Here is a 27,344-nt window from a genome sequence, read left to right on the forward strand (position 1 = left end):
ATTATGTCCTATCAACTTTGCCTTCAGAGCACTCTACATAAGTGTATCTTAAAAATAGCATGCCTTGTATGCCATATTCAATTCACTGTAAAGTTGTTACCAACTGCTCTATAGCATTAGCTACTACTTTTTAACAATATTTTATGTCTTCAGGGCACCTTATACTTTGCAAGCTACATGAACATATATGTGTGAGTTAAACAGATTCAGAAATTATACATATATGCATTCTATAACATCTACATAAAGTGTTAATGAAATTTTTAAGCTGGCCTACATTTATCATGTACCTCAGCTCTTCTACTGATATATATAATCATATACAGCCAGTTATATAACTTCACCAGATTCTAAGGTCCTATGTTTTTAACAAGAAGACAATTAAGAGAATATAGAGGTAACACGGCCACTCATTTTAAAAGGTATGAAGACAATCTAAAAATTGCATATAGAAAGTGGCCTGTCAATTAACCCTTTACTGTCTACAAAGTCTGTCACAATGTGGTTTGTATGCTTCAGGGAAGTAAATAACAATTGCTGAAATGATCCACAAATGAAATAAAGAAAACTACGGAGCACTTACTACAGGCGAAACACTGTTCTAAGAGCTCTCACACATTTTCATATAATTCTTACCACAGCCAGCAAGGAAGGTACAATTATTCCCATTTTTATAAATGACTGAGGCTCAGGTATAAGGTCTTAAGACTGAGCTGAGATTTTTGCTACTCCATATAACTGCTTTAATTAAAACTCTGATCTTTCTCCCACATCTGCGATCCTTTATTTTCACTGGTGCCTTCTAAAAATAACAACACACATGCATAAACTTGCAAAACCAAAAAGCTGAAGCAAAATAAACAAAAAGTTCTAATTCTGAAGTTCTTAGGAAGGCACTCAATGTACTTCATCAGTTGACCCAACCTACCTTTCCAGCTTCATCTCCTACCACAGTCTCCTCCGGGTCCATACGTATCACACGCATCATGTTTTTTTCATATCCCCATGCCTTTGCTCATAATATTCTTTCAGCCTATAACAGCCTCCATTTCTCCCATCTGTGTTACATTTCTCAATCAGAAATATATGCATCTTTTTTTTTTTTTTTGCGGTACGCGGGCCTCTCACTGCTGTGGCCTCTCCCGTTACAGAGCACAGGCTCCAGACACGCAGGCTCAGTGGCCATGGCTCACGGGCCCAGCCGCCCCGCGGCACGTGGGATCCTCCCGGACCAGGGCATGAACCCGCGTCCCCTGCATCGGCAGGCGGACTCTCAACCACTGCGCCACCAGGGAAGCCCTATGCATCTTTTTTGATTTCTCATGAAACTTTGCCATGTTACACATTTTACTCTACCTTGAAGAACAGTTAGTTGCACACACATTCCGGCCTATCAACTATCACCTCCTGATTGCAAGTAGTACAGTTTTTTTACCTGTGAGTCACCCAACTGATTATTAATTTGAATAAGCTGTGTGACCTCAGACAATTTACTTAGCCCCCACGAACCTCAATTTCCTCCTCTGTAAAAGGAGGATGACGGTATTTATCCATTCATATGTATAAAATATTTAGAGCAGTAACTTAAGGAGTTTTCCCCACGTAAGTGTGAACAATTTGTATACTATTAATAGCTGAAATTTGTGACCAAAGAAATGCATTGTTTGATGTTAACTAGCTCACATCCTCATCCAACTCTGATTTTAGCATCTGTAAATTTGTGAAGGAAAGACACTTAAGTTTTTAAGTATAAAAACATTTTTTGAAAAAACAAGATTGTATAACTTTTCTAAGTAGTTTTACAAGGGCAAATATATACACATTATCATAATGGATTCCTGCAGAGCACAAGATAAGCTCATCCCTCCAAGCAAAGTACCAGTTCATCCTGAAATTTTACTACACATACAGTGAAATGAAGGTTATAAATCAACATAGGACTCTTGGGAAGAGACAAGATTATTCACGGGACTTTACCATTTCTCCATACAATTTGGGATCTCTTGTTTTGCATGATTTCTGAACATTCTGCCAATCATACAAAAACATTAAGCCCGTTTTACAGTTATAGGACATTCACAGTTCAACATCTGGGTCTCCTCTCCTTTCTCTCTTTGCATTAGGCAGCTTTACAACTTTGATCCTTTAGCTCTTGGCATCTACCTCAGGGTTGTAATAGTGACTTTATGGGAGAAGGGAGCTATAGACCACACTGAGCTGGGAGACGGCAGCCTTATTATAGCACGCACCAAGAAGCAGATTGAGCAGTAGTAATGTACAGAGTGCCTATCTGGAAAAAGCAAAAATACTTAGTGTGTTCTTTAGAGAGTTTCCACTCCAAAATGAGGACTGGATGGCTAAGAACTATAAAGGCAAACTTAACAACAACCAAATCTGGCAGTTTCACTTCTCAAACATCATAAATGTAGCAATCACTTTTCCAATAGAAAATAATCCTTACAAGTGAAAGTCTACTCAGTTACTGTAAAATAGATCCAACATCTTGCGTAGGTCTTCTCGTAGACTAAGAAGAGCAGATGGTGAAAGCAGTAAAAATTCCAGTGAAACTATGACTAATTATTATTCAATTTATGAGGCTTGTCTTAAAGATAACAGCAACTCAGCACTTTACAAAGACAAATTTAATCTTATGACCTATAGCGGTAAAGCAGGATGGTAGGTTACTTACAAGTAAATGAGATGTCCTTTAGAGGAACACATTTATCAATAGAATACAAATTTTTGGTTTCCAGGTCAGTGCTTACTTCTGCAAATGTTAAGTCTTGTACTGATAGAGAAATATGTGGATGGATGCTTTAGTACTTCTCTGCTCATCCCAATACATGCTTCCATTTCAAATTTAAAATAATGATGAGGAGGCATGTAACTTTCTGGGCCATTATCTGATTTCATGTCCAAGTATTTCTTTATTTCCATGACCAAATAACAATGATTTACATGAAATAACAGCAAACATGGTACAACTGCTCTCATTTCAAAATACCTTGTTAACTCTGGCGATCGCTCATTCATAAAAGACTGAGCTTTTGAGAGTGACTGAATATATATTTATGCATCCCTACATTGTGTGTGACATATTTGGACCAAGAGACAGCTGCAGTCAAAAGTAGCTGTTAAGTGGCAGGGCACAGCGGTCTGGGGCCCTGGGGAGAAAGACTGGAGGGAAACTGAAATGAAAAGGGAAGCCAAAATGCTACCCATAAGAACTGAGGATTCTCTGACTGTTCCTCTGCCCCACCTCAGCCAGGGGAAAACAAAGATCTTTCCAAATTGAAAGGAAAGATTTCTCAGAACAGAAAGGCAGTGTGCCAGGCACCATTCTCCGTGTTTTTCATGCAATAACTCAGTTGCTTCTTCCCACAAACTTATGAGTCCTAGAGTGTTATTTCCCCCATATTACAATACAGAAACTGAGGCACTGAGAACTTGCTCAAGGTCATAGAACAAGACAGAGTTGAAACTGAGATTTAAACAGTAAGTCTGACTTCAAACAACACCCGATCTCCCTCCCATTCAAGTATGCCATATAAAAGCAGGATTTCCTAGTATCTACAGAAGAAAGCACTCACAGAGACAACAGTCAATGCAAAGTTAAAGTCACCATGTAATAATCAAATGCATCTATTATGTTTAAACTGCTACCTGGAATCGTTTTTAGAAGACTCTTAGTTCACTTGCAGAGTGTTTCTGACTTAAAAGGAAGGAGAAAGCTGTGAGTTTCTACTTGCCACCACTTTCTGCTCGGGGCTTCCAAGTGTTTTGAATCTCTTTTCTTTTGAAGTGAATTTTAATGAGCCCTTAATTGTCAAAGGACTTCATAAATATTCATTAAACATTAAGAGAAGTTGTGTTTCCTTTCCCTAAAAGCTGAAAGAGAAAACAGTTATTAAGACTCCAAAGGAGAGTAGGCATGATGAAAGTCTAAGTGGAACTGTAAAGGTTCAGAATTGTATTAGATGTTTATCCAAATGGTCCATATCATTAGAACACTTAAGAAAATTCTTAATGCAAAAAGATACTTTTCTTTTTGCCTTTATGAGAAGTCCTCCACAGTACCACCTCTGTTGGAGATATTTTCATTCTTATCACTCATCCAATTCTAAATGATCCAAAACATTTCACTAACTCTTTATGATGCCTTCTGCACCACTGAACAGTAAAATGGTTATGATGTTGGGAGGAAGTGATTTTGATCTAAATCAACAGGGCAGGCCCAGCTATTATGAAAGTGCCACAAACCTTTTTCATAAAGAAAAAAAAAAATTTCACACTGGATTTAAGTCTTCAAAGAAAGCATTCCCAAAGTATTGCATTTTACATCTATCCTACACAGCTGTCAGGGAATATTATCATACAGATTGACTTCTCCTGACCAAGCCATAGCCCCAAATATTTCCTTGTTGCCCAAAGGTGGGAGATGTTCACAAGATATCATGGCCATGCCGGTGTTCCCAAGGTCAGCCTAGGAAATGCAAACCGCCTAGCAAGTCAAACATTAACTCCATGAGAACAAATCTCTCCAAAACCCACCACATCTGATTCACTGAAATCAGTCTGAAAAAAGGTAACTGTAAGAAAGGGGAAAATGTTTGCTATTTTCAGATGTACAGCAATGATTTTCTTCCCTTTTCTCTTAAAACTTTTGTCCCTTCAACCAAGAGAGATAAATGTGTAAGTTTCTATAAAGACACCTCCCAAAAGTCTCTCAATTGTGAAAGTAACCAACTTGTCATTATCACATAACCAGAAATAAAAGATACATCAGTTACATTTGGAGAAAATGAGACATAAATATTGAGAAAACGAATATGCTTATTTAATGGAGTCCCTAGTTCTACCATTTCCCAAATGAGCCAAACACAGAATCCTAATTCATTTAAGTGTATTTTTTAAAATTTTTATTAAAAAATAATCAGATAATTTTTGTTTTGTATTCGATTATAAAATATGTAAATAATTCAAATAGTTATTAAATTCTTAAAATCATTTCCATGGGTACTTTGTATTTTTCACATCCTAAAGTTTGGATTGAACTGGGGGGCAGGTGAGGTGGGGAGAGGGGGCACATCTGTAATGACTATTTAATAAGCTATGCTTTGTGGCTAAATAATTATATGTTTATAAATACTCTCATTCTTTTCAAATTAAAAAATAAAATCAAAACTTTGTTTACCTACAATGTCCAGTAAGCACAGAAACATTTTATACTACCTGAATTCAGAAACACGTGACACAAAACAGTGGGCCACAAATATGATGCAGGAATAGAATAATACAACTCGGGGGCAAAAAATGCTGCAGGAAATTATCCCCTGTGGTATCCACTAGATATATAGTAATTTTTTTTAACAGACTAAGTTGTTATTGGTTCATTATGATTATGCTACCACCTTCCAGATGAATATGTATTGTGATATAAACAAATTTTAAAAATAAAAATGAAAAAGTATATGGTTTTCTAAATGTCTGTTTAATAATTTAAAGTTCAGAATAAAAAACTCAGTTTTTAGTCCCATGTAGTTAGCATCAATATACATGAAAAACGTCTTGGTGAAGGATGTAAACACTAAAAACCTGTATTTTTTCTTGATTTTATATTACTTTATTTTGGTCTTATTAAGCATTACCTGACATCCGTTCTCTACCTCTTTAGATACTCAAAATGCCTTACTCTCTGCTAAATCTACAGAGCTATGCCTAAAATGCTTATGAACTGAATGAATTTGAATTGATTTTAAAATTGTGATGATTAATTTTATGTGCCAACTTGACTGGTTCGTGGGTACCCAGATATTTGGTGAAACATCATTCTGGTATTTCTGTGAGGGTGTCTGGGATGAGTTTAGCATTTCCGTTGATGGACTGCATAAAGCAGATTGCCCTCCCTAATGCAAATGGACCCATCTAATCAGTTGAAGGTCTGAACAGGCCTAAAGGCTGGCTCTCCCCCAAATTAGAGGGGATTCCTCCTGCCTGATGCCTTCAAGCTGGGACATTACATTTTTCTTGCCTTCAGACTCCAACTGAAACATCAGCTCTTCCTGGGTCTTGAACCCGCCGACCTCTGGACTGGAAGGAACTACACCATTCGCTCTACTGAGTCTCCAGCTTGCTCACTGCAGGTCTAAGGACTTGTCAGCCTCCTTAATCAGGTGAGCCAGTTCCTTATGAAAAAAAGATATGTGTACATGTATTTCTTATTGCTTCTATGGAGAACCCTAATTCAGTTATTCTTGGTGTTTCAAAGTTGCCTAAAACACCTAAGCTTCTTTTAAGTAAATATAAAAGGTTCTGTTAAATAAATCTGAATTATCTTGGGCTCTTGAATTGTGGCTTTTAGAATTTCTTCCATCTAATAAAAAGTTACAATTTCACTGTCAGCAATATAGTTTAGGTCTCATGTATGTATTCAGAATCCATGCTCTATTGATGGCAATTCAGGCAGTGTAGCCCCTAATGTCTCTGTGCTCAATGCAAGCTACGACTATGAGATCATTCATAGTCTTAGTGAAATGTAAAGTGCCAACATGAGATCAAACAGCAAGGACTGAATTCAAATAACAAGTCAAAGATTTCATCCAAAGCTAAGGTGCACTCACCAACTACATGGTCACAGCTCAGAAAGAGTGATTTTCCTTTTGCTGCTATAAATTTCCTTGGCAGTATCTTTCCCATCTATATCCTCTATTGGCTCAGAGATTTGTACATAGTAATCTCTTCCAACAGTGTTGCCCCTTGAGAAATCAAATTGTTAAATAAACATCTAGGTTGAAGACCAGTTCAAGATGCTCAATTCTCCTCTACTAAATAAGGTAATAAAAATCACCAGAGGTATGAAAGCTATTGGCAAAAATCTAAGCTTCAAAATACATGAAAAATATGTTGGTGGAGAACACAATCACTTAAAATTTATATTACTAAACAGATAGATAGAGATATATATACCAGAACTATTACTTGAAACATTTAGACATTTTTCACTGTATGCATTCTGCATGTTTTACTAAAGAACGTACTCATTTCTGGTGACTAAAGAAAAAAAAATGTACTTCAACATGTTTTCAATAAAAGAAGATGGCTGTGAAGGTAAAATGTAGAGTTTGAGGCCAGCCAGGGCAAGCTAAAGGTAAATTCTTTGTACTCCAGAGGTACTCAGACACTTCATCCTAAGATAAACGCCTTTTTCATTCTTTCAAAATGTACCAACAAAAATGAATCAGACTTTTTTTTTCTTTTCTCTTTTGCAAGGTTTTCTCTTTCAAACTTTTAAAAAAGAGTCTAGGAAAGAAAGAGCAGCAACAGTTAAGAATCACTATGGTCCTATGGGAACATGGAGTAATACATGGGTTTTTTCCTTGTTTGATATTTGTAAGGCCTACTTCAGGGCACAATTCCCTTACTAGGCACTAGTCAACCCCCACGTACCCTTTTCTGAGCTCTAGTCCTCTATATTCAACTAACTATGGGGTCTCTATCATTTCATGCTAAGAGGTCTTGCTGATACACCAAACTCAACATATTTAAATATGAAGTTTTCCCTCCTACTTCCTGAAGACTCTCCAGCCTATCCTTGCTCTTTCTACACCTGCCCTGTCTTCAGTGTCTCTCCGATGGACATACCCACCATCTACCCAGCTGCCAAAGAGAAACCTGAGAATCTTCCTAGATGTCTCCCTCTCTCATATCCATTATACTCAATCCATCAACAACACAATCATTTTAATCTTCTAAATTTTTCTGTAATCATTCCTTAACTCTCTATTGATACTATTAAAAGATGCTAAATGTAGCCCCTCATCATTTCCTACCTGGTTGTCTGCAATAAGCTCCAGTCTGTGCTCTCTAGCCCTACCTTCCTCCAACCATCTTATACTGTACCCATAATTACATTTTCTAACATACACGTTCATTTACTTGCTTAACTCAAACATTATTTGGGAGCACCTACCAGGTACCAGGCTCTGTTGTAGGTCCAAGGATGTAGCAGTGGAAAGAAAAAGACACAATTCCCTGCCTGACAAAGCTTAAAGTTACTGGAGAAAAGAGATAAGAAGCAAAATAAACATCGAAGCATATTCATTATGTTAAGTGCAATGGAGAGAAATAAAGCAGGGAAGGGAGACAGAAGAGGTTGGGTGTGGTTGTTATTTTAAAGAGGAGGTCAGAATTTCCTCACTGCAGAAGTCATTTCTGGGAAGGGAAAGGTGAAGAGAGTGAGCTACGGAATGGAAATGTTCAGACAGAAGAAAGAGTAGGCAAGAGTCCTCGGTGAAAGTGTACCTGGAGGCCTTGCAGAGCAACAGGCACCAGTTTGTCCAGCAAGAGGACAGTAGTAGGAGGCGAGGTTGGAGAAGAAAGAGGGACAGATCCTAGAGGGCCTTGCGGGAACTTCTCCTCTGGTCGCTGAGCCAAGGATGGACTATAAAGGACAAAAATAAAAGCAGAGAGCAGTTAGTAGATGGTTACGGTAATTTAGGCAGGCACTGACCGTGGTTGGAACATGGCTGGCACTGCGGAGGTGACGAGAAGTGGTCAGATTCAAGATGGGTTTTGAAGGTACTGACTGTCATAGCCTGAATTTCCAGGAAAGTAGAGCCTAAGACAACTGCTTGCAAACAGGTAGTTTACTGGGAATGTCATCCCAGGAATCAGGAGTACATGACCAGGGCTGTGAAACAGGGAAGAAAAAAAGTGGCAATTTGAGAAATGAGTTATCTAGCTCACTCCACTAGAGGTATCATGACCTGAGTCTCAGTGTATCCATCCTGGCTCAGCTCCTAACCTGTACTGGTCGTGTCTGGCCCTTCCTTGCAAGTTGTATGTGAGCAGATTTTCTGCCAGAGCGCCATATGATGCAGCAAAGAGGCCGCAAGGCAAGAGGCCAAGAGGTAAGAGAGTATCCAGTTCCCCCTACGCAATGCGGGGCAATGCCTTCATGGGACTGTTTGCTGCACCTGTGACAGCAGTGAGGGGTGGTTCCATGAGGATTCTGAAGTGGAGGACACGGGGGCCCAATACAGACAGTGTTGGAATAATTCTCTAATGGACTATATGCACTATGTGAGAGGTAAAGAAGAGATAAGGATAATGCCAAGAGTTTTGTCCTAATCAACTACAAGGATGGAATTGCCATTAACCAAAAGGGAAAACCGTGGGAAGTATGCTTATGCGACTTGTAAAAGCCAGTCGTGGATCTCCGCATCCTGGGTCCACACGTAACTTTATCTCCTGTCCCCTGCTTACAATCTCAAATTAGCCACCTCACCTCCAACTCTGCAGTTATACTAAACTCGGTCCTCTGGCTACACCACACTCTCTCAGGTCTCTCTGGGATTGGGCTCAGGTTGGTCCCTCTACCTATCTAGTTTATTTGCCCAGATAATTCCTCATCAGCCTTTAATTGCCAACTCAGTTGACACCTCCTTTTTAAAAAATTTTTAGTGGCGTATAGTTGCTTTACAATGTTGTGTTAATTTCTACTGTACAGCAAAGTGAATCAGCTATACGTATATATATATATCCCCTCTTTTTTGGAATGCCTTCCCGTTTGGGTCACCACAGAGCACTGAGTAGAGAGAGTTCCCTGTGCTATACAGTAGGTTCTCATTAGTTATCTATTTTATACACAGTATCAATAGCGTATATATGTCAATCCCAATCTCTCAATTCATCCCACCCCCCCTTTCTCCTTGGTATCCATACCTTTGATCTCTACGTCTGTGTCTCTATTTCTGCTTTGTAAATAAGATGGTCTATACCAATTTCGTATATTAACGCATATATGTGGAAAATGAAAAAGCTGGTATACACCATCTTATTTACAAAGCAGAAATAGATACCTCCTTTTAAGTCAGATGCACACCTACCTATTCCCAAAGTATTCTCTGTATTTGTCTGTCTCCTTCCCAGGATGTGACCAGGGAGTATTTTCCTTGAACCCTTAGGGCGTATTACAACACTGGCAGATAGCAGGTGCATAATTAAAGTGTGTTAAATTAAGGAATAAATGAATGGTTTCTCCAAGTCATTCTATGTTTATTTTAAGAACACACTATCTGTGCTCCAAACCAACTTCTCATACAAACTATTTCAATATGTCACCTCATCCCCCGAGACACTGACGATTATGTCCAAAGTCACATAAGTATGTAGTGGCAGGGCAACAATTAAAATTAAATTATTTTGATACCCATCGGAAAAGGCTCCTGCCTTTTCCCAAACAGTTAACTCTTGGACAAGATCCGAGTATAATATGCTCTAGGATATTTATAGAATTAGGTCGTTAAAGAGTAAAAATGCTTACTGCATTTTCTTTTTTTTACTGAAGTATAGTTGATTTACAATGTTTCAGGTGTATAGCGAAGTGATTCATTTTATATGCATACATATATATATATATATATATATATCTTTTTCAGATTCTTTTCCATTATAGGTTATTACAAGATACTGAACATAGTTCCCTGTGCTATACAGTAGGTCTGTATTGTTTATCTATTTTATATATTAGTAGTGTGTATATGTGAATCCTAAAATGTATCCCTCCCCCTTGCTTCCCCCTTCCCATCTTACTGCATTTTAATACCAACATTCCATTTAACATAAAACTAAGACCATCTGGAAGTAAAATCATTGTAGTGAATCCTAAATCTTAAAAGACTCTTAAGGAGAGGGGTGATATAATCAGATCTGTGCAGTCAGCCCCATGTCACACTTACAAGTAAAAGATCTTTTCAACATGTTGTCTATTAGCTACAGGACTAAACGGTGGTTAATGCTGTTCACGCAGGGCAGAGACCAGCAAACTTCTCATAGGGCTTTGCTGGCTTCATTCCATTTTAATTCTGATGGAAAATGTGAGCACATTAGTTTTAGATTCAATATAGGTTTCCATCGGGTAAACGTTTTGGCCGACTAGATTTTCTGAACCTAGTCCTTTTCACTTGGAACAAATGTGCTATTCCAGAAGATGCCAACACATCATGTGTTACTGATGCATAACAAGATTAAGAGGAAAAATGAAAACATTTAAAATGCAAAACATACCCGGGGAAAAAATTACACAGTAAAGTGACCTGGGAAATGCCCTCAGACATTTTCTAACATTATTTGGAGAATATTTTCAGGATTTAGGAGTACACCTAGGTCCTATTAAAACTGCAAAATGTTTTAAGTTTAGGGAACAAAACGGCATACAAAATAAAGCATCATTTTATAATTTATAGTGAATAAAAACCCCTTAAGTTTGAAACTTCCAAAGTTCTATTAAGTCTTTAAACAACTCGTATTTAATTATAAGAAACTACAAACTAATATATACTTCTGAAACGTATGGATTAAATCATATAGCTAGAAGTGGTGGCATTTTTATATTTTCCTAAACTAAAATTCCTTAACCAGAAAAATATAGCAGAAGACTCCACTATCTAACTAAATCACTAATCACTCCATAACTCTGCTAACGAATCTTCCATGAATTTCCAATGCCTGTGGGATAAAGTTCAAACTTACTCACGAAGCAACATAGTTTAGTCCAGAGTTCTCAAACTTTAGCCGCACACCAGTATCACCTGGAGGGCTTGTTAAAATACAGTTTTCTGGACTCACTCCCTGGAGTTTTTGATTCAGTAGATCTGGGTTGGGACACAAGAATGTATATTTCCAACAGGTTCCCATGTCATGCTGATGCAGGGACCACAATTTGAAAACCACTCTCTAGTAACAATCTAGTTGTGGGGGGCCATTCAGCTCCCTACACCAACTTCTGGCTCTACACATTTTCTCATCCTCTGATTTTGTGTGAACTCTTCCAATCACTTTATGTTTATAGGTTCTAGAGTGAAATGAAAGAACTCTTACTTAACCTGTGCTCTGCGGGGCAACTGGATTTGTACGCTGTCACAACCACAGTCCAGCTGACCCTGAATCAGCTTTAGCATCACTTGTTACTCATACTCTGGTGTACAAATCTCAAGGCCCTGGGGTCATTTTCCCGTCCTGATGATGGCCATGGCCCTGAGTGGGAGAAGCACGAAACAATATTCTGGGGAAAAAATGTTTTTATTATGACTATGAGCTGCTTCTATCTGACAAGGGCTTGTCAGTGCGGGCAATTTCCCAACTACTCTACAGGAAAGGCAGTTCTGCTATAATAACAAGTAGAAAAGCAGTGGGTGCCTCTGATTCAGGAAAGAGCCTTCCTAGCCTATAGCCATGCTCTCTGTCCCCGAGACAATCTTTTAATCGGTGTAGGGAGAGTTCATGATAAAGATCCGTAGGCAAATTAACAGATTCTCACAAGGCCCAGATGCAGAATTATGAACAGCAGCTGTCCCAAGAAGATATCTTTTCCCCTTAATTGAACAAGCAAGGTTGCAGGTGGGCTACTCTGCTAAATTTTTAACAAAGGAAAAGTGATCTGATTTTAACCAGAACTAGTGGTAACTCTTAATCACAAGGAATTTTTCTCATAAACCAACTAATAAAATAACAAAGCTGCCTCACTAAAATTCTGACTTCAGAAGTAATATACTATTAGAGTTGATAGCAGAAAAAGCAAGTAACAGTCAATACAGGAGCCCGAATTCAGTATTTCATTTGTAGAGAACATTTTCTGGAATCAAAGTCTTCAATTATTAGAGGAAAGGAAAACCCATAATGCTTTCTAGCTGAAACGGGGATAGGGGTGTGGATATGTCCTCAATTTTGTTTTGGGTCATATCTTGTATTATATAAAATTCTACAAATATACCAAAAAAAGAGAATACTAGGTTCTCACAACTCTTTTTTATAAAATTTTAAGGGATTTTTTTTATCATTAAGGAACAAAATATTACAGAATGGAGCCAAATGAGGACCAATCCCTTCTCCTCACATATTCCCCACTATCCTAAATTGGCTTCTTATCTACTCCTATTAATATTTTAGGAGCTTTATAGAAATATAATTCACATGCCATAAAACTGACCCATTTCACATGTTCACTCCAATCCTTTTTAGCTTATGTACAGAGTTTTGCAATCATATCATAATGTAATGTCAGAACATTTTCATAACCCCCCAGACAAGCCCCATAACCCTAGGAGTCACTCCCCATTCCTGCGCACAGCCTCCCACCCCTGGCAACTTGGGGCTACTGACCTGCTTTCTGTCTGTATAGTTTTACCTTCCAGACTTTTCACATAAATGGAATAAGACATGTGGTCTTTGCATCTGGCTTCTTTCATGAAGCAATACTGCTTTCAAAGTTTATTCATGTTATAGCAAGTATCAGTCCTTCATTCCTTTTTATTGCCAAAGAATGTTCTATTATATAGATATACAACATTTGGTTTATCCATTCATCAGCTGGTGGACATTTGGGTTTTTTCCACTTATTGGCTATTATGAGTAACGCTGCTGTGAACATGTGTGTACAAGTGTTTTGGGGACATTAGGTTCTCATTTCTCTTGGGTAGACACCCAGGAGTGAAACTTCTGGGGCATATGGTAACTGAACGCTTAACAGTGTTAGGAACTGCCAGACTGTTTTCCAAAGTGGCTACACCATTATTTCCAGAAGTAGTGTATGAGGGTTTCAATTCCCCCACATCCTTACCAACACTGGTTATTATCTTTTTGATTGTAGCCGTCCTAGTGGGTGAACTAGTATCTCGTGGTTTAGATTTGAATTTTACTGATAGCTAATGATGTTGAGCACCTTTTCGTACGATCACTGGTCACCTGTATATATTCTTTAGAGAAATGTCTGTCCAATCCTTGCCCATTTTTAAAAGGGGTTATCTTTTTATTATTGATTTTTAAGAGTTCTTTATATAACTGGATTCAAGTCCATTATCGGATATATGATTTGCAAATGTATTCTCCCATTCTGTGGGCTCTTTTTTCACTTTCTTGATGATGTATTTTTATTTGATGATCCATTTTATTATTTATTATTTTGTTGCTTGTGCTTTTGGCATCGCATCTAAGAAACTATTGCTTAACCTTATGAATATTTCTATATAATTACTATTTAGATGTAAAAATTGTGTATGAATTTTCATATGGTAGAAACAACTTAGGTTCCAACTAACAGTGGTTAAGGGTTCCCATTTCTCCACATCCTTGCTGAGACTTGATAACCTCAGAGTAATTTTGCCTATTTCTTGACTATAACTTGGTAGCTCATATTACTTTAACTTGCATTTCTCTATTTATTTAGTTTCTTTTCCTATATTTCCATCTTCTCTGTTAACGGCCTGTTCATGTATTCTGACATTTTGTATTTTTCTCATTATTGAAGACATTCTTTGTATATAATTGATATTAACTATTTCTCAGTTACATGTCTTGTAACATGCTTTACAAGCATGTGAGCTATCCTTTTGCTTGTTTGTTATTTGCTTTGTTGAACTATTATTAATTTTACTGTTAAGAAATTCTAAAATCATTTCTTTATGATCTGTGGTTTTTGCAACTTTTTTTTAACTTTAAGCTATACAAACATTCTACTCGAAGAGATGTGGTACTGTATAGCTACTAATGGAAGGGACACAAGAACCAAGCTGTCTTGATTTGAATCTAGATTTTACCGTGTATTACTTTGTAATCTGAAACAAATTATTTAACTTCTCTGAGCCTGCTTCCTCATTTATAGGATAGGGGGAACAAAAGCACCTATCTCATGCTGTGTGGCATTTAAATGAGTTAGTAAACTGTTTAGAACAATACATGGAACATTAGCTATTATTATTTTCTTCTAAACACTTTCACTTTTTGAATTTTACCTTTAGCTTTCTGATATACTTGGAGATGATTTTATACATGGTATGAAGTGAGGTTTTCAAACAGTCCACTTTTCCCCACTGATCTCCAATGTCCCCTCTGACACATTACTTCCTTATATATATGATTCTCTACCATGTTCCATATAAGTCTATAGCTACCCTAGGCCATACCACACTATTTTAATTACTATAGCTATTAAACTGTAAAACCATAGTAAGTTTTTATATCTAGAAGAGCAAGTATACCTAATGCTCTGTGCTGAACATCTACAAATGCAGGCATTTACAAGTGAAAGGATAACAACGCTGACATTTGTATCCTTGGATTTGTGAATTATAAAATCACAAACAAAATATGTCAGTTATTGTCTATTCGATGACTAGTATTTCATGTAACTATAAGAATGCTACTTTCTTTTTAACCCCTAGACCATTTTGATTATTTTGTAAATAATAAGGTAATGATTCACTGAAAGCCACAGGAATAATAAACAAAAAGTCTAGACTAAGAAGTAAAACATTATAGAACTTTTTTGGGGGGGATGGGTAATTTTGCTCATTTATCTTGTAAGTACAAATAGGGGATATGAAATCCTCAGCAGAAATTTCAAACTCCTTAAAAAGCAAATACAAAACTCAAAACAAAGCCCCAAAATAAAGGACCAAGTATTCTCACACTCAGTTTGCAAAATCACAGCATGGATTCACAGTTACTGAAAAAATAGTCAATGGACAGGTAGAAAAATTAGGATAAACACCACAGAAATTTTACCTGGTAAAGACAGTTCATCAATTATTCTAAAATATTCTGCAGCAACTTCTCAAAACCGTAAAACACAACATGTAAATCTAAAGGATCCCTGTGCAAGTGATACCCTACAATGGGAAGGAACGAAGACCTTGTAATTTTAGCATTAAGAAGTAAATCTGGAGAGGTGTGAGCACTCACTCTTGAGGGGTAAAGCTGCGTATCACATTGCTCATTTGCAGTCATAGCTACTCAGGATATTTTACAAGCAATCTCTTTAGATTAACATTTGCAGGAAATCAGCAAGAGGCAAAAACGGGAAGGATGCCCCATTCTTCAAGGCAAGATGTAATTGCTTTTTCCTAGAAAATAACTCAATTGTGTCCCTGATTTTGCCTTCCCCTCACCTCAGACGGTGAGGTGCTGTGGCTCAGAAGAAGCTGCATATACGTGGCATTCCCGTGAGCACGAAATTATGACAGCCTAAATGTGGTTGAATATACAGTACTTGTTTACAAACTAGTACGTATTAGAGTAAATGGGAAAATCGAAGCAAAGTTATCAGCTCTGAGCTTGTTCATACACTGGAATATTTATTTCTGGTGGTGGTGGTAGTGTGTTTTTGTAATTTGTCTCTTAAATAAAATGTTCACGTGGCAAAGACTCTGGCTTTCCAAACATTCTGCCTAAATATTATAGCAATCCTCAAGTCAAATTTAAACGTAATTCTTCAAAGAACAAGAACAAAAACTCTGGAATCCCAAGTTCTGGTTCTGCCACTAGAAGTAACAGGGAGACTTTAGACAAGTCACCTAACAACTGTGCGCCCCTGTTTCCTCCCTTGTGAGAATAAGAGAACACAAGCAGATCATTAGAATTAACTGGGTCTTGCTCAAATAGGAGTGTAGGCGCCTGCAGTAATTTATTTTTACTGGGCGGACTTTAGGTTGTGCGGATGTTTGTTTATATAATGGCACCTTATTTTCTGTTGAAGAAAACCCTCCGCTGCAGCATCCCACACACAAACTACTTCCGCTCTTACTTGAAAGGAAATTCCTTTTCAAGGTTCACAGTACATTAGAGACAGCTGCATTGCTGAGCTTCCTCCAGAAACTTTAAAAAACTTCAGATGTAGCCCATGCATGACACGGATCATGAAACAAGACAATCTCAAGCACTCAGACTGCCCCTTCTCTTACCCTCTTTCAACGCTATATTTTCTGGGGTTGTTGCCTGCTTACATTAAGGGGTGTGTGTGTGTGTGTGTGTGTGTGTGTGTGTGTGTGTGTGTGTGTGTGTGTGTGTGTGTGTGTGTGTGTGTGTGTGTGTGTGTGTATTTTAAATCAAGTTCCTGTTCGTGTGTGTGTGTGTGTGTGTGTGTGTGTGTGTGTGTGTGTTTATTTTAAATCAAGTTCCTGAGGGAATGCAGGAACTTTCTAAAGAAGTGACTATCTTGAGTGCTAATTTCCAAAGCAAGATAAGGTAAAAAGTACATTTCCATTTAATGACATTTCAACAACAGACAGTCACTACCCTATTAACTTCCAAAGAGGCAATCCTCACTTCAGACCACACATTCCCTGGGTATGTTTCCATATTGCCCTGGAACTCATTAAGTGTTTGTCTGGAAAACTCAATTCTGGACTCAGGACCAGTAAAACAAGAATACCAAACTAGGTAAGAATTCTGGCATAGAACGTTTCCAGCAGAAGCAAAGAAGCGAGTTATGACTCGGTTTATTTCAGAATAGTCACCAAAACTGCCTGTATAGCTACAAAGACAAACGACTTGCATTGGGAATAACATGTTGAATATAATTGGAGGTGGGTGCAGGGTTCAGGAGTATGGTGCTTTCTGAGGGTAGCTGATAGAGCCAAACTCTGAAAAGATTTTCAAGAGCCTACCAGGTGTCCAATGACAAGCTGGATACAGAAATTACTTAATTAATGTACCTGAGAAAGAGATGGGAAATTTGGGATTCACTTTCTTGTTTCACTCTGCAAGAAATCCTTCACTCCAGATTTGGACTGTTCCAAGTAAATTAAGACTTATGACCCCTTCTTTATCATTAGTGGCAATATTTTAATAATGCTAGGACAACTGTTTCATTAAACAACAGGTCATACTAATGTAATATTTTATGAAAGGACATCTAAACCAGATATGTGGGTAAGTTACCTTTGAAAAAAATTCTGACAATTCCTTTTAAATACCATTAATAAAATAGGTTCTTCTTTTGGTCAGAAAAAGGGGGTTAGAGGTTCTGCCTGCAGGTAAAGAATGAACTGAAATTTATTAACTCTAATCCCGTGTGTACCAAATCCCTTGGGGTAGCTTAATCAACTGCAGTTTTCTGGGCTCAGCTCCCAAAGACTTGGTTTAGTAGATTTGGGATGGGGTATAGGGAATTGCATCTTTAAAGTGACCTATGGTGACTGTGATGTAGGAAGTACATTGAACCATGCTGTGAGGAAAACTGCAGACTCCTTGTTTCTCAGATGGATCAGTGCTGATTACACACGGCTCGTCAATTGATTCCCATTCAATAGCCATTGCAGCAAACCCTCACTCAGCTCACAGGAACATCTGCATAAAATCCTCAAGTCCCTCCAGTGAAGCCAGAAAGAGGAGGAAAATCAACTGATCCTGAATTCTGGTCTCTCCTGCCACAGTGCACCAAGCTGCCACAAAGAAAACACATTGGCCAACGGCTATATTATTGTTGGCAAGCACCAAACTTTGCTCAAAACCTTTACAAATGAAACCCAGCTGCTTAAGCTCAATACCAGATGTCTTCTACAATGTGTGGCTTTGATAGATTAAATTGAGCATAAGAAAGAGATGAAATATATGAAAATCTAATTTGCAAGATGTTTGTCATTAAGTCTACTTAACCAAAAAGGACAGAAAATTTTTATATTTCTCACTATAAGAGGTTAAGTAGGGTAGATTAACAATATTCATAATAGCTATTAAAATGCATGTTATGAATAAACTGTTTAGTGTATATTTTTAAAATCCAGTCCAAAAACAATCTCCAAAAATGCCCAAGAATGTCTTATGCCTGTAAAATCATGTGATTTAGCATGAGGGTCCTTTTCATTTAAATCCATTCCCCAATTTGAACATGTTTTCACCCAGGGCATAGGAAATTAAGTAGGAAATATTTAGTGATATTCTCCAATTTCAATAAACTGTCATAATCCTATGAAAACATACATATAAAAAACATGTGTGTGGACATGTATCATATGTACAAGAAAGTATGGAAGTAAAAAGGCAATTTGTTTAGGAACCTCAATTAAGTGGCATCTACCCTTCTGTTACCATGTCACAATGAAACACTTTTTCTGTTGTTTTCCAGGTCACTGCCCAGTGCTCAATAACTCAGCTGATTTCAGAGCCTAAATTAAACTCAGAGCCACTCAAATATTCCTCCAATGAACTGCTGCATATTCCCTGACTTAAATGAGCTAATAGTTAAAGGGCAAATACAGCATATTACTCTTACATTAACCTTTTTCTTTTTTCAAAACAGAAACATGAAAAGCATAATGGAATTCAAAAACAATAAACAATTGAGCATATTAACTCTAACCAAGACAAACATTCAGTTGAGATTTAGCTCCATAAAAGAGTGCATTATCATTTTAAGTACACACGATTACAACTGGCAGGTTATTATTTTTTCAGATTTGAAAAATATTGTCTTAAGTTTTCTTTTAGAGAAATCAAAATAAAGGTAAACATTTTAGCAAAGACTAGTTTGATCATGAATATTTCTACAAACACAGTAACAGAAAGATAATTTCATACAAAGTTTATAAAACAAACCTGGCCTCACATTTTCTGACGCTGTATACTATTGGCCTTGGCATAGTTTATAGTTAAAGGAAAACAGAAATAACCATAAAAAATGTTAAGATGCCTTATTATATTAAATTGTCTCACACTTGGCTGATATCTTACCAATGCAGTTCTCGTATCACAAAAGTTCCAAACTGATGCAAAACTGATTCCTTACCTGTAAAACTCCCATTAAAACTGTGAAGATACCAAGTCGAATATGGGGACATTATGTTCCCACATTATGACCACAGGATACTCTCAGGCAGTAAAAACCTATGCACCAAAGCCAGTTTTCTGCGTGTACTCAAGGTTTCTAAAAAGTGAATTCGATATGTACGTTCATTCTCCTCCGGACTCCAGAAGGGATCAAAAGCATAGTTTCAGACACTCAATTTCCCAGAATTTGATCAAATGAAAGATGTATGCTGCTAGCCACAAACTTGTGGCCTTTTAGGGATCATAATGCAAAATTTATGAGATGTTCTTTGTGAGACATAAGGTTTGCAACTACTGTTTCAATAAAGGAGTAAAAGTTGTATGGAACAATACGACAAAACTAAAGTCTGCCAAGAGAGTACATTACTTGTTTCATATGTTATTTTTTGCCACCACTTGATATCTTGAATTTCTTCAGCATCTTTTTTTTAAAGAACAACAACAACAAAAATCATACCCCTCCAGTTACTATTAAAATAATTCTATAGAAACTACAGAAATATATTACCATAATTTTGGTAGTAACATTTCCTGGATACCAAAGTTCATGTAAAAATAAAGTGTTTTTTATAATTTTTCTACACATATAGCTAATAAGTCACTTAGTAGCCAACAGGAATTCATTATAAACAAAGGAATACTAGAAGTATTCATATTGCTATTATTAATGACAGTAGCAGCTATACTAGACGTTTCTGATTATCAACCTAACCCAAAACCTCTTCTAGAAAAAACTTCCACTGCCCACTGTATCTGTTATTGTCCGGTGACCATCTTGGTATTGAGTGACTACACATCCCACCTGGGTTACATTCCATCATTGTTAGGGTCAGCAGTCAATCAAATTCTCCCTCCAGAAAGTTAAAAATAAGAAACAGTGAAACATTTATCAGTTAACTCTGGAGAGCTAAGCAAAAATGGTCTTGGAATATCAGGAAATGCAGACACTACCTTGGGTCGTGTGCAAAACAATGAGTATGTCTAAGGAGGCAGACTCCTCTATACGCCAAGTATTGTACTAGGCACTGGGGATTCAGCAATAAATAAAATGGACGTGGTCTTTCCTCTAAGAAGGTGAGCTTCCAGCAGGAGAGTGACATGTATAATGATACATCATGATATGTACCATACAAGAGAAATAAAACTTACAATGAGGGATTATATGAAGGGGATCTCATTTAATCTGGATTGCTAAGGAAAAGTTAACTTAGTGACATTTAAGCAAATGGATAAGCAGAGTAGAAAAGCAAAGAACTTTCCAGGCTGTGGAAATAGCATGTGTGAAACACCTGAGGAGAGAGGAGTTTGGATCATTCTGGACAGGAAAGGCTTGATAACCGCTGAGCAGTGAGGTGAGCCAGGGCCTCGCTGATGCCAAGCCTGGAAGGCCGTAGAAAGGTCTGGATTTTACAACGCAAGGAGTGTCTGCTAAAGACCTTTAAACAGAAAAAAGGGAAAAGACATCCAGAGGGAAGAAGGGAATGTCCTCTGGGCCCCACGGGGCCTGTGTTTCCTTTAGCTTTTCTTTATGTCTTCATTCGACCTCTTCCTCTACTTAAGTTTCTGTTCTTTTGCCCCCAAAAATATCAATACTAACAATGTGATTTTATACACATTATGAATTAATATGGAAGTTAACTAATTATGGAAGGAATGCAACAGAGATGACATCAAGCAAGAAATCAGTTAATCCAAAAGCCCCAGATTCTCCAGTGTTACAGGAAAAGTGCTGGGGCCTAGAAATAAGAAGGTTATTCTGAGCTCATAGTCACAAAATCGTAGGTAGATATTTTAATATGAATAGTTACACACACACACACACACACACACACACACACACATCGATTACGATGGGCAGAGTAACTGTTTTACAGATGGAAGAGAATATAATAATCAAGACCAAAAGGGTCCATCTAAACCTAAAATGTAGCATAAGAAAGCTTGATAGACAATTTAGCTGATTTTAATTGTCAGTACTTTGTCTTACTTAAAGATTTGCCCAATGTCCTGTACGAGTTCTAAAAATAAATCCACATTTGGAAAGTGAGGGGAAAAAACATATTCACAAATTTGTTCCTGGCAGTTCTAAGTCAATAGAAGAGTGGTAAAATGTTATTTCAGATTCAATTGACTCATAGACCAAAAAAAACCAAAAATAAAAACGAATGTGAATTACTCTGATCTTTCTAATACTATGATTCTTCCAGAAGCCTTCAAGTATTTGTAATTTAAAGATTAAATTATCTACGCACAGATATTGAGAGATATGTATGCTTTACATACATGGTTGCCACCACTACATATTTAAAGAGGATAACTTCTCATAACAATAGGTAAAACCAAATAATGTGAGTTTGCACTCAATAGTTATGTGAATGTCTCTTATCCAATCTACTCTGCAGAATTTAAGTTGAGAACTATAATTTAGCCACTTTCCTTCCAGGTAAATTACCACAGGTCAAATTTCTTACATCTGTGATGCTCACCACAGTGTGCAGTTACTGCCAATTAACAGCCAGAGATTAACTGTTGGAAGTGTCACATAAGAGCTGTAGTAGAAAACATTTTAAACACAGAACCACATTTATGCATTTAACAGCTGTGTCCGTCTAACAGTTCAGATTTTCACTATATTTTGCCATATGGTAACGAGGATCATTTCCACTTCAAAATATTACCAGGGCTACCCTGGTGGCGCAGTGGTTGAGAGTCCGCCTGTCGATGCAGGGGACGCGGGTTCGTGCCCCGATCCGGGAAGATCCCACATGCTGCGGAGCGGCTAGGTCCGTGAGCCATGGCCGCTTAGCCTGCGCGTCCGGAGCCTACGCTCCTCAACGGGAGAGGCCACAGCAGTGAGACGCCCGCGTACCGCAAAAAAAAAAAAAATTACCAAAGGTCTTCCTTGGTGGCACAGTGGTTAAGAATCCGTCTGCCAACGCAGGGGACACAGGTTCGAGGTTCGAGCCCTGGTCCGGGAAGATCCCACATGCTGCAGAGCAACTAAGCCTGTGCGCCACAACTACTGAGCCTATGCTCTAGAGCCCGTGAGCCACAACTACTGAGCCCGCGAGCCACAACTACCAAAGCCCGCGCACCTAGAGCCTGTGCTCCGCAACAAGAGAAGTCACTGCAATGAGAACCCCGTGCACCGCAATGAAGAGTAACCCCTGCTCGCTGCAACTAGAGAAAGCCCGCACGCAACAACGAAGACCCAACGCAGCCAAAAATAAATATAATAAATAAATAATTTTTTTTAAATTACCAAAAATTGACACCCTAGAGCAATATCACCATTTTAATTTTGAAACTACACATTCACAGCCATGTTTGTTATTCTCCTGTTACTGCATTTCCTATCTGCCTTAATTCTAGTGAAAAAACTTAACAGATTTAAAAAAAATTTTAAATTAGTGTCAACCAGATCAAACACAAATATTACAATAGGAAACCTATGGAATATGACCTGGCAATGAAGAAGCAGGATGTAAAATCTGGATTACATAAAACTGCAGGGGCCACGGAGACTGGGACCTGCTTTTGTTCATTGGGTTTAGGGATTTTCCTGTATTCCAAAAGAGCTAATTCCTACTTCCTATCTCGCCTTTTTTTCCGGGAACTCTTTGTTGATATAGAATTACTCCTAAAGAACAAAAGTTGCCTGCCAATTTTTATTTTATTCTAATTGCTGTAATAATCTATTACCTTGATTTTACAGTAGGGCAGGGTGCTGTGGAAAGTTTCACATATACATTTAACAAGAAGCTAAATAAAATCTCACCTTTTTAAATGCCAGAGCATGAGGCCCATCCAGGTCAGGAAAGGCACATTGTTGCCACCAATGTGTTAGAACAACAAACAGAAAGGGTCCTTTAGCTTTTAGGTCTGTCAACCTATCACCTTTATAACCTCACTAAATTCCTTTGGCAGAACTTAAGAATGGTAGTGACCAAAATGATGCCTCGATAGTGTTTACACATTGCACTGTATCCATTAGTATTGCCTGTAATTCTCCACTGTGTTTTGAGAATAAAGGGGCAAGGTAGTATCAATAGCTCAATCTTTAAAATACTACATTCGAAGTAGAAATGAACACTACAGATTTTCACCATTACAGGTCATATTTTCAGTTTTAGAAGAAGGCATTTCCACATTTCACGATCCCGAGTTTTAAAAAATGCATTCCTGAAGAAACCACAATGTGCCAATATAAAAAACACAAAGTTCAAAACCTACCAAGATGTACCCTTGCTTCCCTTTTTCTAAGCCTGTGTCTTTTCAAGTAAAACACTGAAGATAAGATATAAGCAATGATAAGATTTAGGCTGATGAATCACTCCACACCACACCACCCCCCACCCCCCACCCCCCACCCCCGCCCACAGGCCACCCTAGCTACTCCGTTCCACCTGTGAAGCGTTCTCCTTTCCGCTGATTGTGACTTTGCAGAGCTTTGTACCATGTAAAGTAGAATTGGAATACTGTACGTATTCCTTCCATTTAGAACTTTTAGGTTTCCATATACTTAAATAACTAAATATTTGTATTAGCCTGAAGCACAGACTCCCCAAATGTCTCAAGTTGTCATTTTGAAACACATTCACTTTAAATGAGTATTTAAGGTCTCAGTACATTAATCTTGGCTTTGCCATTCACTTAAGAAGTCACGACCACTTCCTCTGTCTGTGCTTCATATTCACCTATCTTTGTGATGATCATTCTCACTGAAGTACATGCAGAATTAATAATCATAAAGCATTACAGGTTGTCAATGAATATTTAACTTCAATAGTCAAAGTTGCTTAGTCTTGATTGAGCTTATAGTCCCTGTCTACAGCACATTCTGTTTTCATCCAGGCAAAATAAAAAAAAACAAACATGAAACTTATTTTTTATAAGGCTACAGGTAGAGAAATTCCTCAAAAAAAAAAAGTTAAAATTTCACTAGTGACAAAGCTGGGAATATAAATTGGGATTCAGTATGTTAATCACACTAAGATGAGCTATAGAATTCTTTTAAAATCTTGTCTCAGTTTACATTTCCAGATTGATTGTCTCCTATTCCTGCATAGATTAACATTATTACTAATGATACTAATAGCAAAACTTCAGACAATACTATGCACCAGTTACTATTCTAAATGCTTTATGTGTATTTACTCATTTAATAATCAAATCATTCCTATGGTTAGTTATTATTATGCCTATTTCACAGTTGAGAAAATCAAGGCACCTATAAGACACCTCATTTGAGTTTACACATCTAGTAAGCGGTAGAGCTAAGATTCAAACTCAGGCATTCTGGGTCTGGAGTTCATACCCTTAACCACTACGCTACAGAATAAACTGATAGACACACACAGACGCACACAGGCACTCACGTGAAAGGGCTCTGGACAGGGAGTTAAAAAGGTTACGCTTGGTAGAAGAAAGCAGGGAATGTCTCTGGGCTTCAACCTTCTCACTGGAAAAGTAAACCAACTACACAATACTATTTTAAGGTGTAATCTAATCCTACCATTTATGATTCAAAGATTCAGTCTGTAACATACAGCCTTTTTACTTTTGACTGACATAACTCAATAATTAATTCAGGTATTCATATGTTTCAAGGAAAATGCTAAAAGAGAATGAAAAATTACCCTTAGGAAATCAAGAAACAGCAGGAGCATGAGTAGAGGAGTAAGAATTTCACCTCATATATATCATGTTTGAGTTTCCTGGAAGATTCTTAAGAAAGTTTCCCGGAGGTCTTTCTATCTCTTCTAGAAGGTACCAGATTATAACAATTTTTGGAAAACAAACTAGCAAACCAAGTAAATGAACTACATGTTGTTCCTTCACATCAATACACAAAACTCCTTCTGAGTTACACTTATCTATACCAGAAATTAAAAGCACTTTTCACGGAGCCAAGCCACAATACCTAAATAGTGTCATGGAATACTCTGAGATTATGAAAACATTCATCTTTAAGTGCCAATCAAAATACATGCCAGTTGGTAATACATGCTTCCAAATAAATACTATTGCCAAATTGGTTCTATAAAATGCATTCACAGGTATATGAAGGTGAACTGTAAATGCATTTTGATCTCATACATATTCCCTTGTCACCTGGCTTAATTTTATAAAGCCGCTATTTCCTTATTTCCAACCTTGTGACTCCCTTGTTGCAAATCACTGTCACAGATAATTGTTTCTTATTCGTTAAGTTATCTTTCTTCTAACTTGAAAATAGCTCACCTACTTTTATAATTACTCTTTTAGTTAAAATAATTTTTTTAAATTGCCATCCTTTAGTCAACTCTATACAAGAATAATTCTGGACAAAATGATCACTAAGCAAGCCCCTGTTCTTAAATATGGATAAACATCTGACATATTCACAAATAACAATTACTGCCATTATAAAACTACAGATTTACTCAATGCATCCATATAAAAATGACAATGAACTTCAAAGTTAATTAGCTAATGTATAAAAAATCTAACAGTATTCAAACTAAAATGATCAAAACAAGTTTATTAGAATTTTTGTTTTCTTAAATTCTTCACATATAAACTGTCACCGTATGTTGACAATCAACTTCATACTGAAAGTTCCAAACTAGATTGCATTTAATTCTTAATTGCTAGAGAAAACAGAAACTTTGCATCCCTTTTAAAACTATTCTAACACACTATCGAGAAAGCGTTGCCATGATACAGAAAGTAGTAAAATTACAGAGCAGTTGGAGGATGGGGGTTGGAAATGTTTAGCCACTGAACTTCTGCCCTGAACTTTCCCTTCTGTGATAAAAACCACGAAACCAGCCATTAACGGAGTCCCCTGTCAGCACTGTACTGTGGGGCACTGGTCTTCTTACCCCTCGTGTGCATAGACAGAAGAATAAGCAAGGCAATGTGAAGCTGCCAGTTTAGTTCGTCCAGCCAACCCATTGCAGCAGGAGAGTCGTCAATGTGACCCGCCTGTTTAAGCCTCCTGTTTCTTGCCTTTCCTTCTTTCAACTGAGACTCCTCTGCTGCCACTCTTGTCAGAGCTTCCGGCAAGCCTGCAGCAAGCCCTAGACAGGACCGTGAAAGACAAGCCTGTTACAAACTGGTTCTGTCACCACGGAGACTTCAACTGATCACCTCGTGGGGAGGACAACAAAGGGTGGTGAGGACCCCGAGCCAGACTGTTTTCTTAAGAAAGGAGCCTGACCCAGCTGCCCACACAAGGGCCAGCACAGGCGGGACTTTGCTCTGTACTGGCCACGCCAAAGTCCCCGCACCTCCCGGGCAGCTGTGGAGAGATTCCAGACCGACACACACCTATGCTTTGCCAACATGCAATTACTTATTTCTTCTGCTAAGGTTTTTTTTTTCTCTGCTAAGGATTGTAAGTCCGTGGGAATTGTCGACAGACAAGGAGAAATAAATTTCTTTTCTTTGATAAAATGATAGAAATATTGCAACACATCCAAGTGTTATGGCATTTTCTCACATGACCTCAACATTTAAATAATGAGGCAAATGCCTTTGAATCAAATGCACAGATACAAAAAAAGGGTCACTTGTAAAAAGCCATCCTTAATGAATATTTCAGTTAGGCTACTCACTTAAATTAATTAATTTGAAATGACTATAGTTTGAAGTTTCCTATATAGAAAAAAAAGAAGTACTGTGAACTGAACCAATTTTATTATGTGAATAAAACCAAGGTAAGTTATTCAATTTTTTTAGATGTTAATTGTAATTGT

At 37.6% G+C, this 27,344-nt stretch overlaps 1 protein-coding gene across 1 annotated transcript in view; it reads right to left on the reverse strand.

The window, feature by feature from the left end:
* Positions 1-26,541, reverse strand: part of BMPR1B (bone morphogenetic protein receptor type 1B) — a gene marked incomplete at its 5' end in the record, with an annotated part of 107,234 nt that extends 80,693 nt beyond the window's left edge. Inside the window, one exon of the mRNA XM_082837852.1 lies at positions 26,469-26,541. Within this exon, the coding sequence (XP_082693978.1) occupies positions 26,469-26,541 (73 nt within the window). The remainder of the gene's footprint in view (positions 1-26,468) is intronic.
* Positions 26,542-27,344: the final 803 nt, after the last annotated feature.

This window comes from Leucopleurus acutus, assembly GCF_964270905.1.
Source record: "Leucopleurus acutus genome assembly, chromosome: 4".
Classification (NCBI taxonomy): Eukaryota; Metazoa; Chordata; class Mammalia; order Artiodactyla; family Delphinidae; genus Leucopleurus; species Leucopleurus acutus.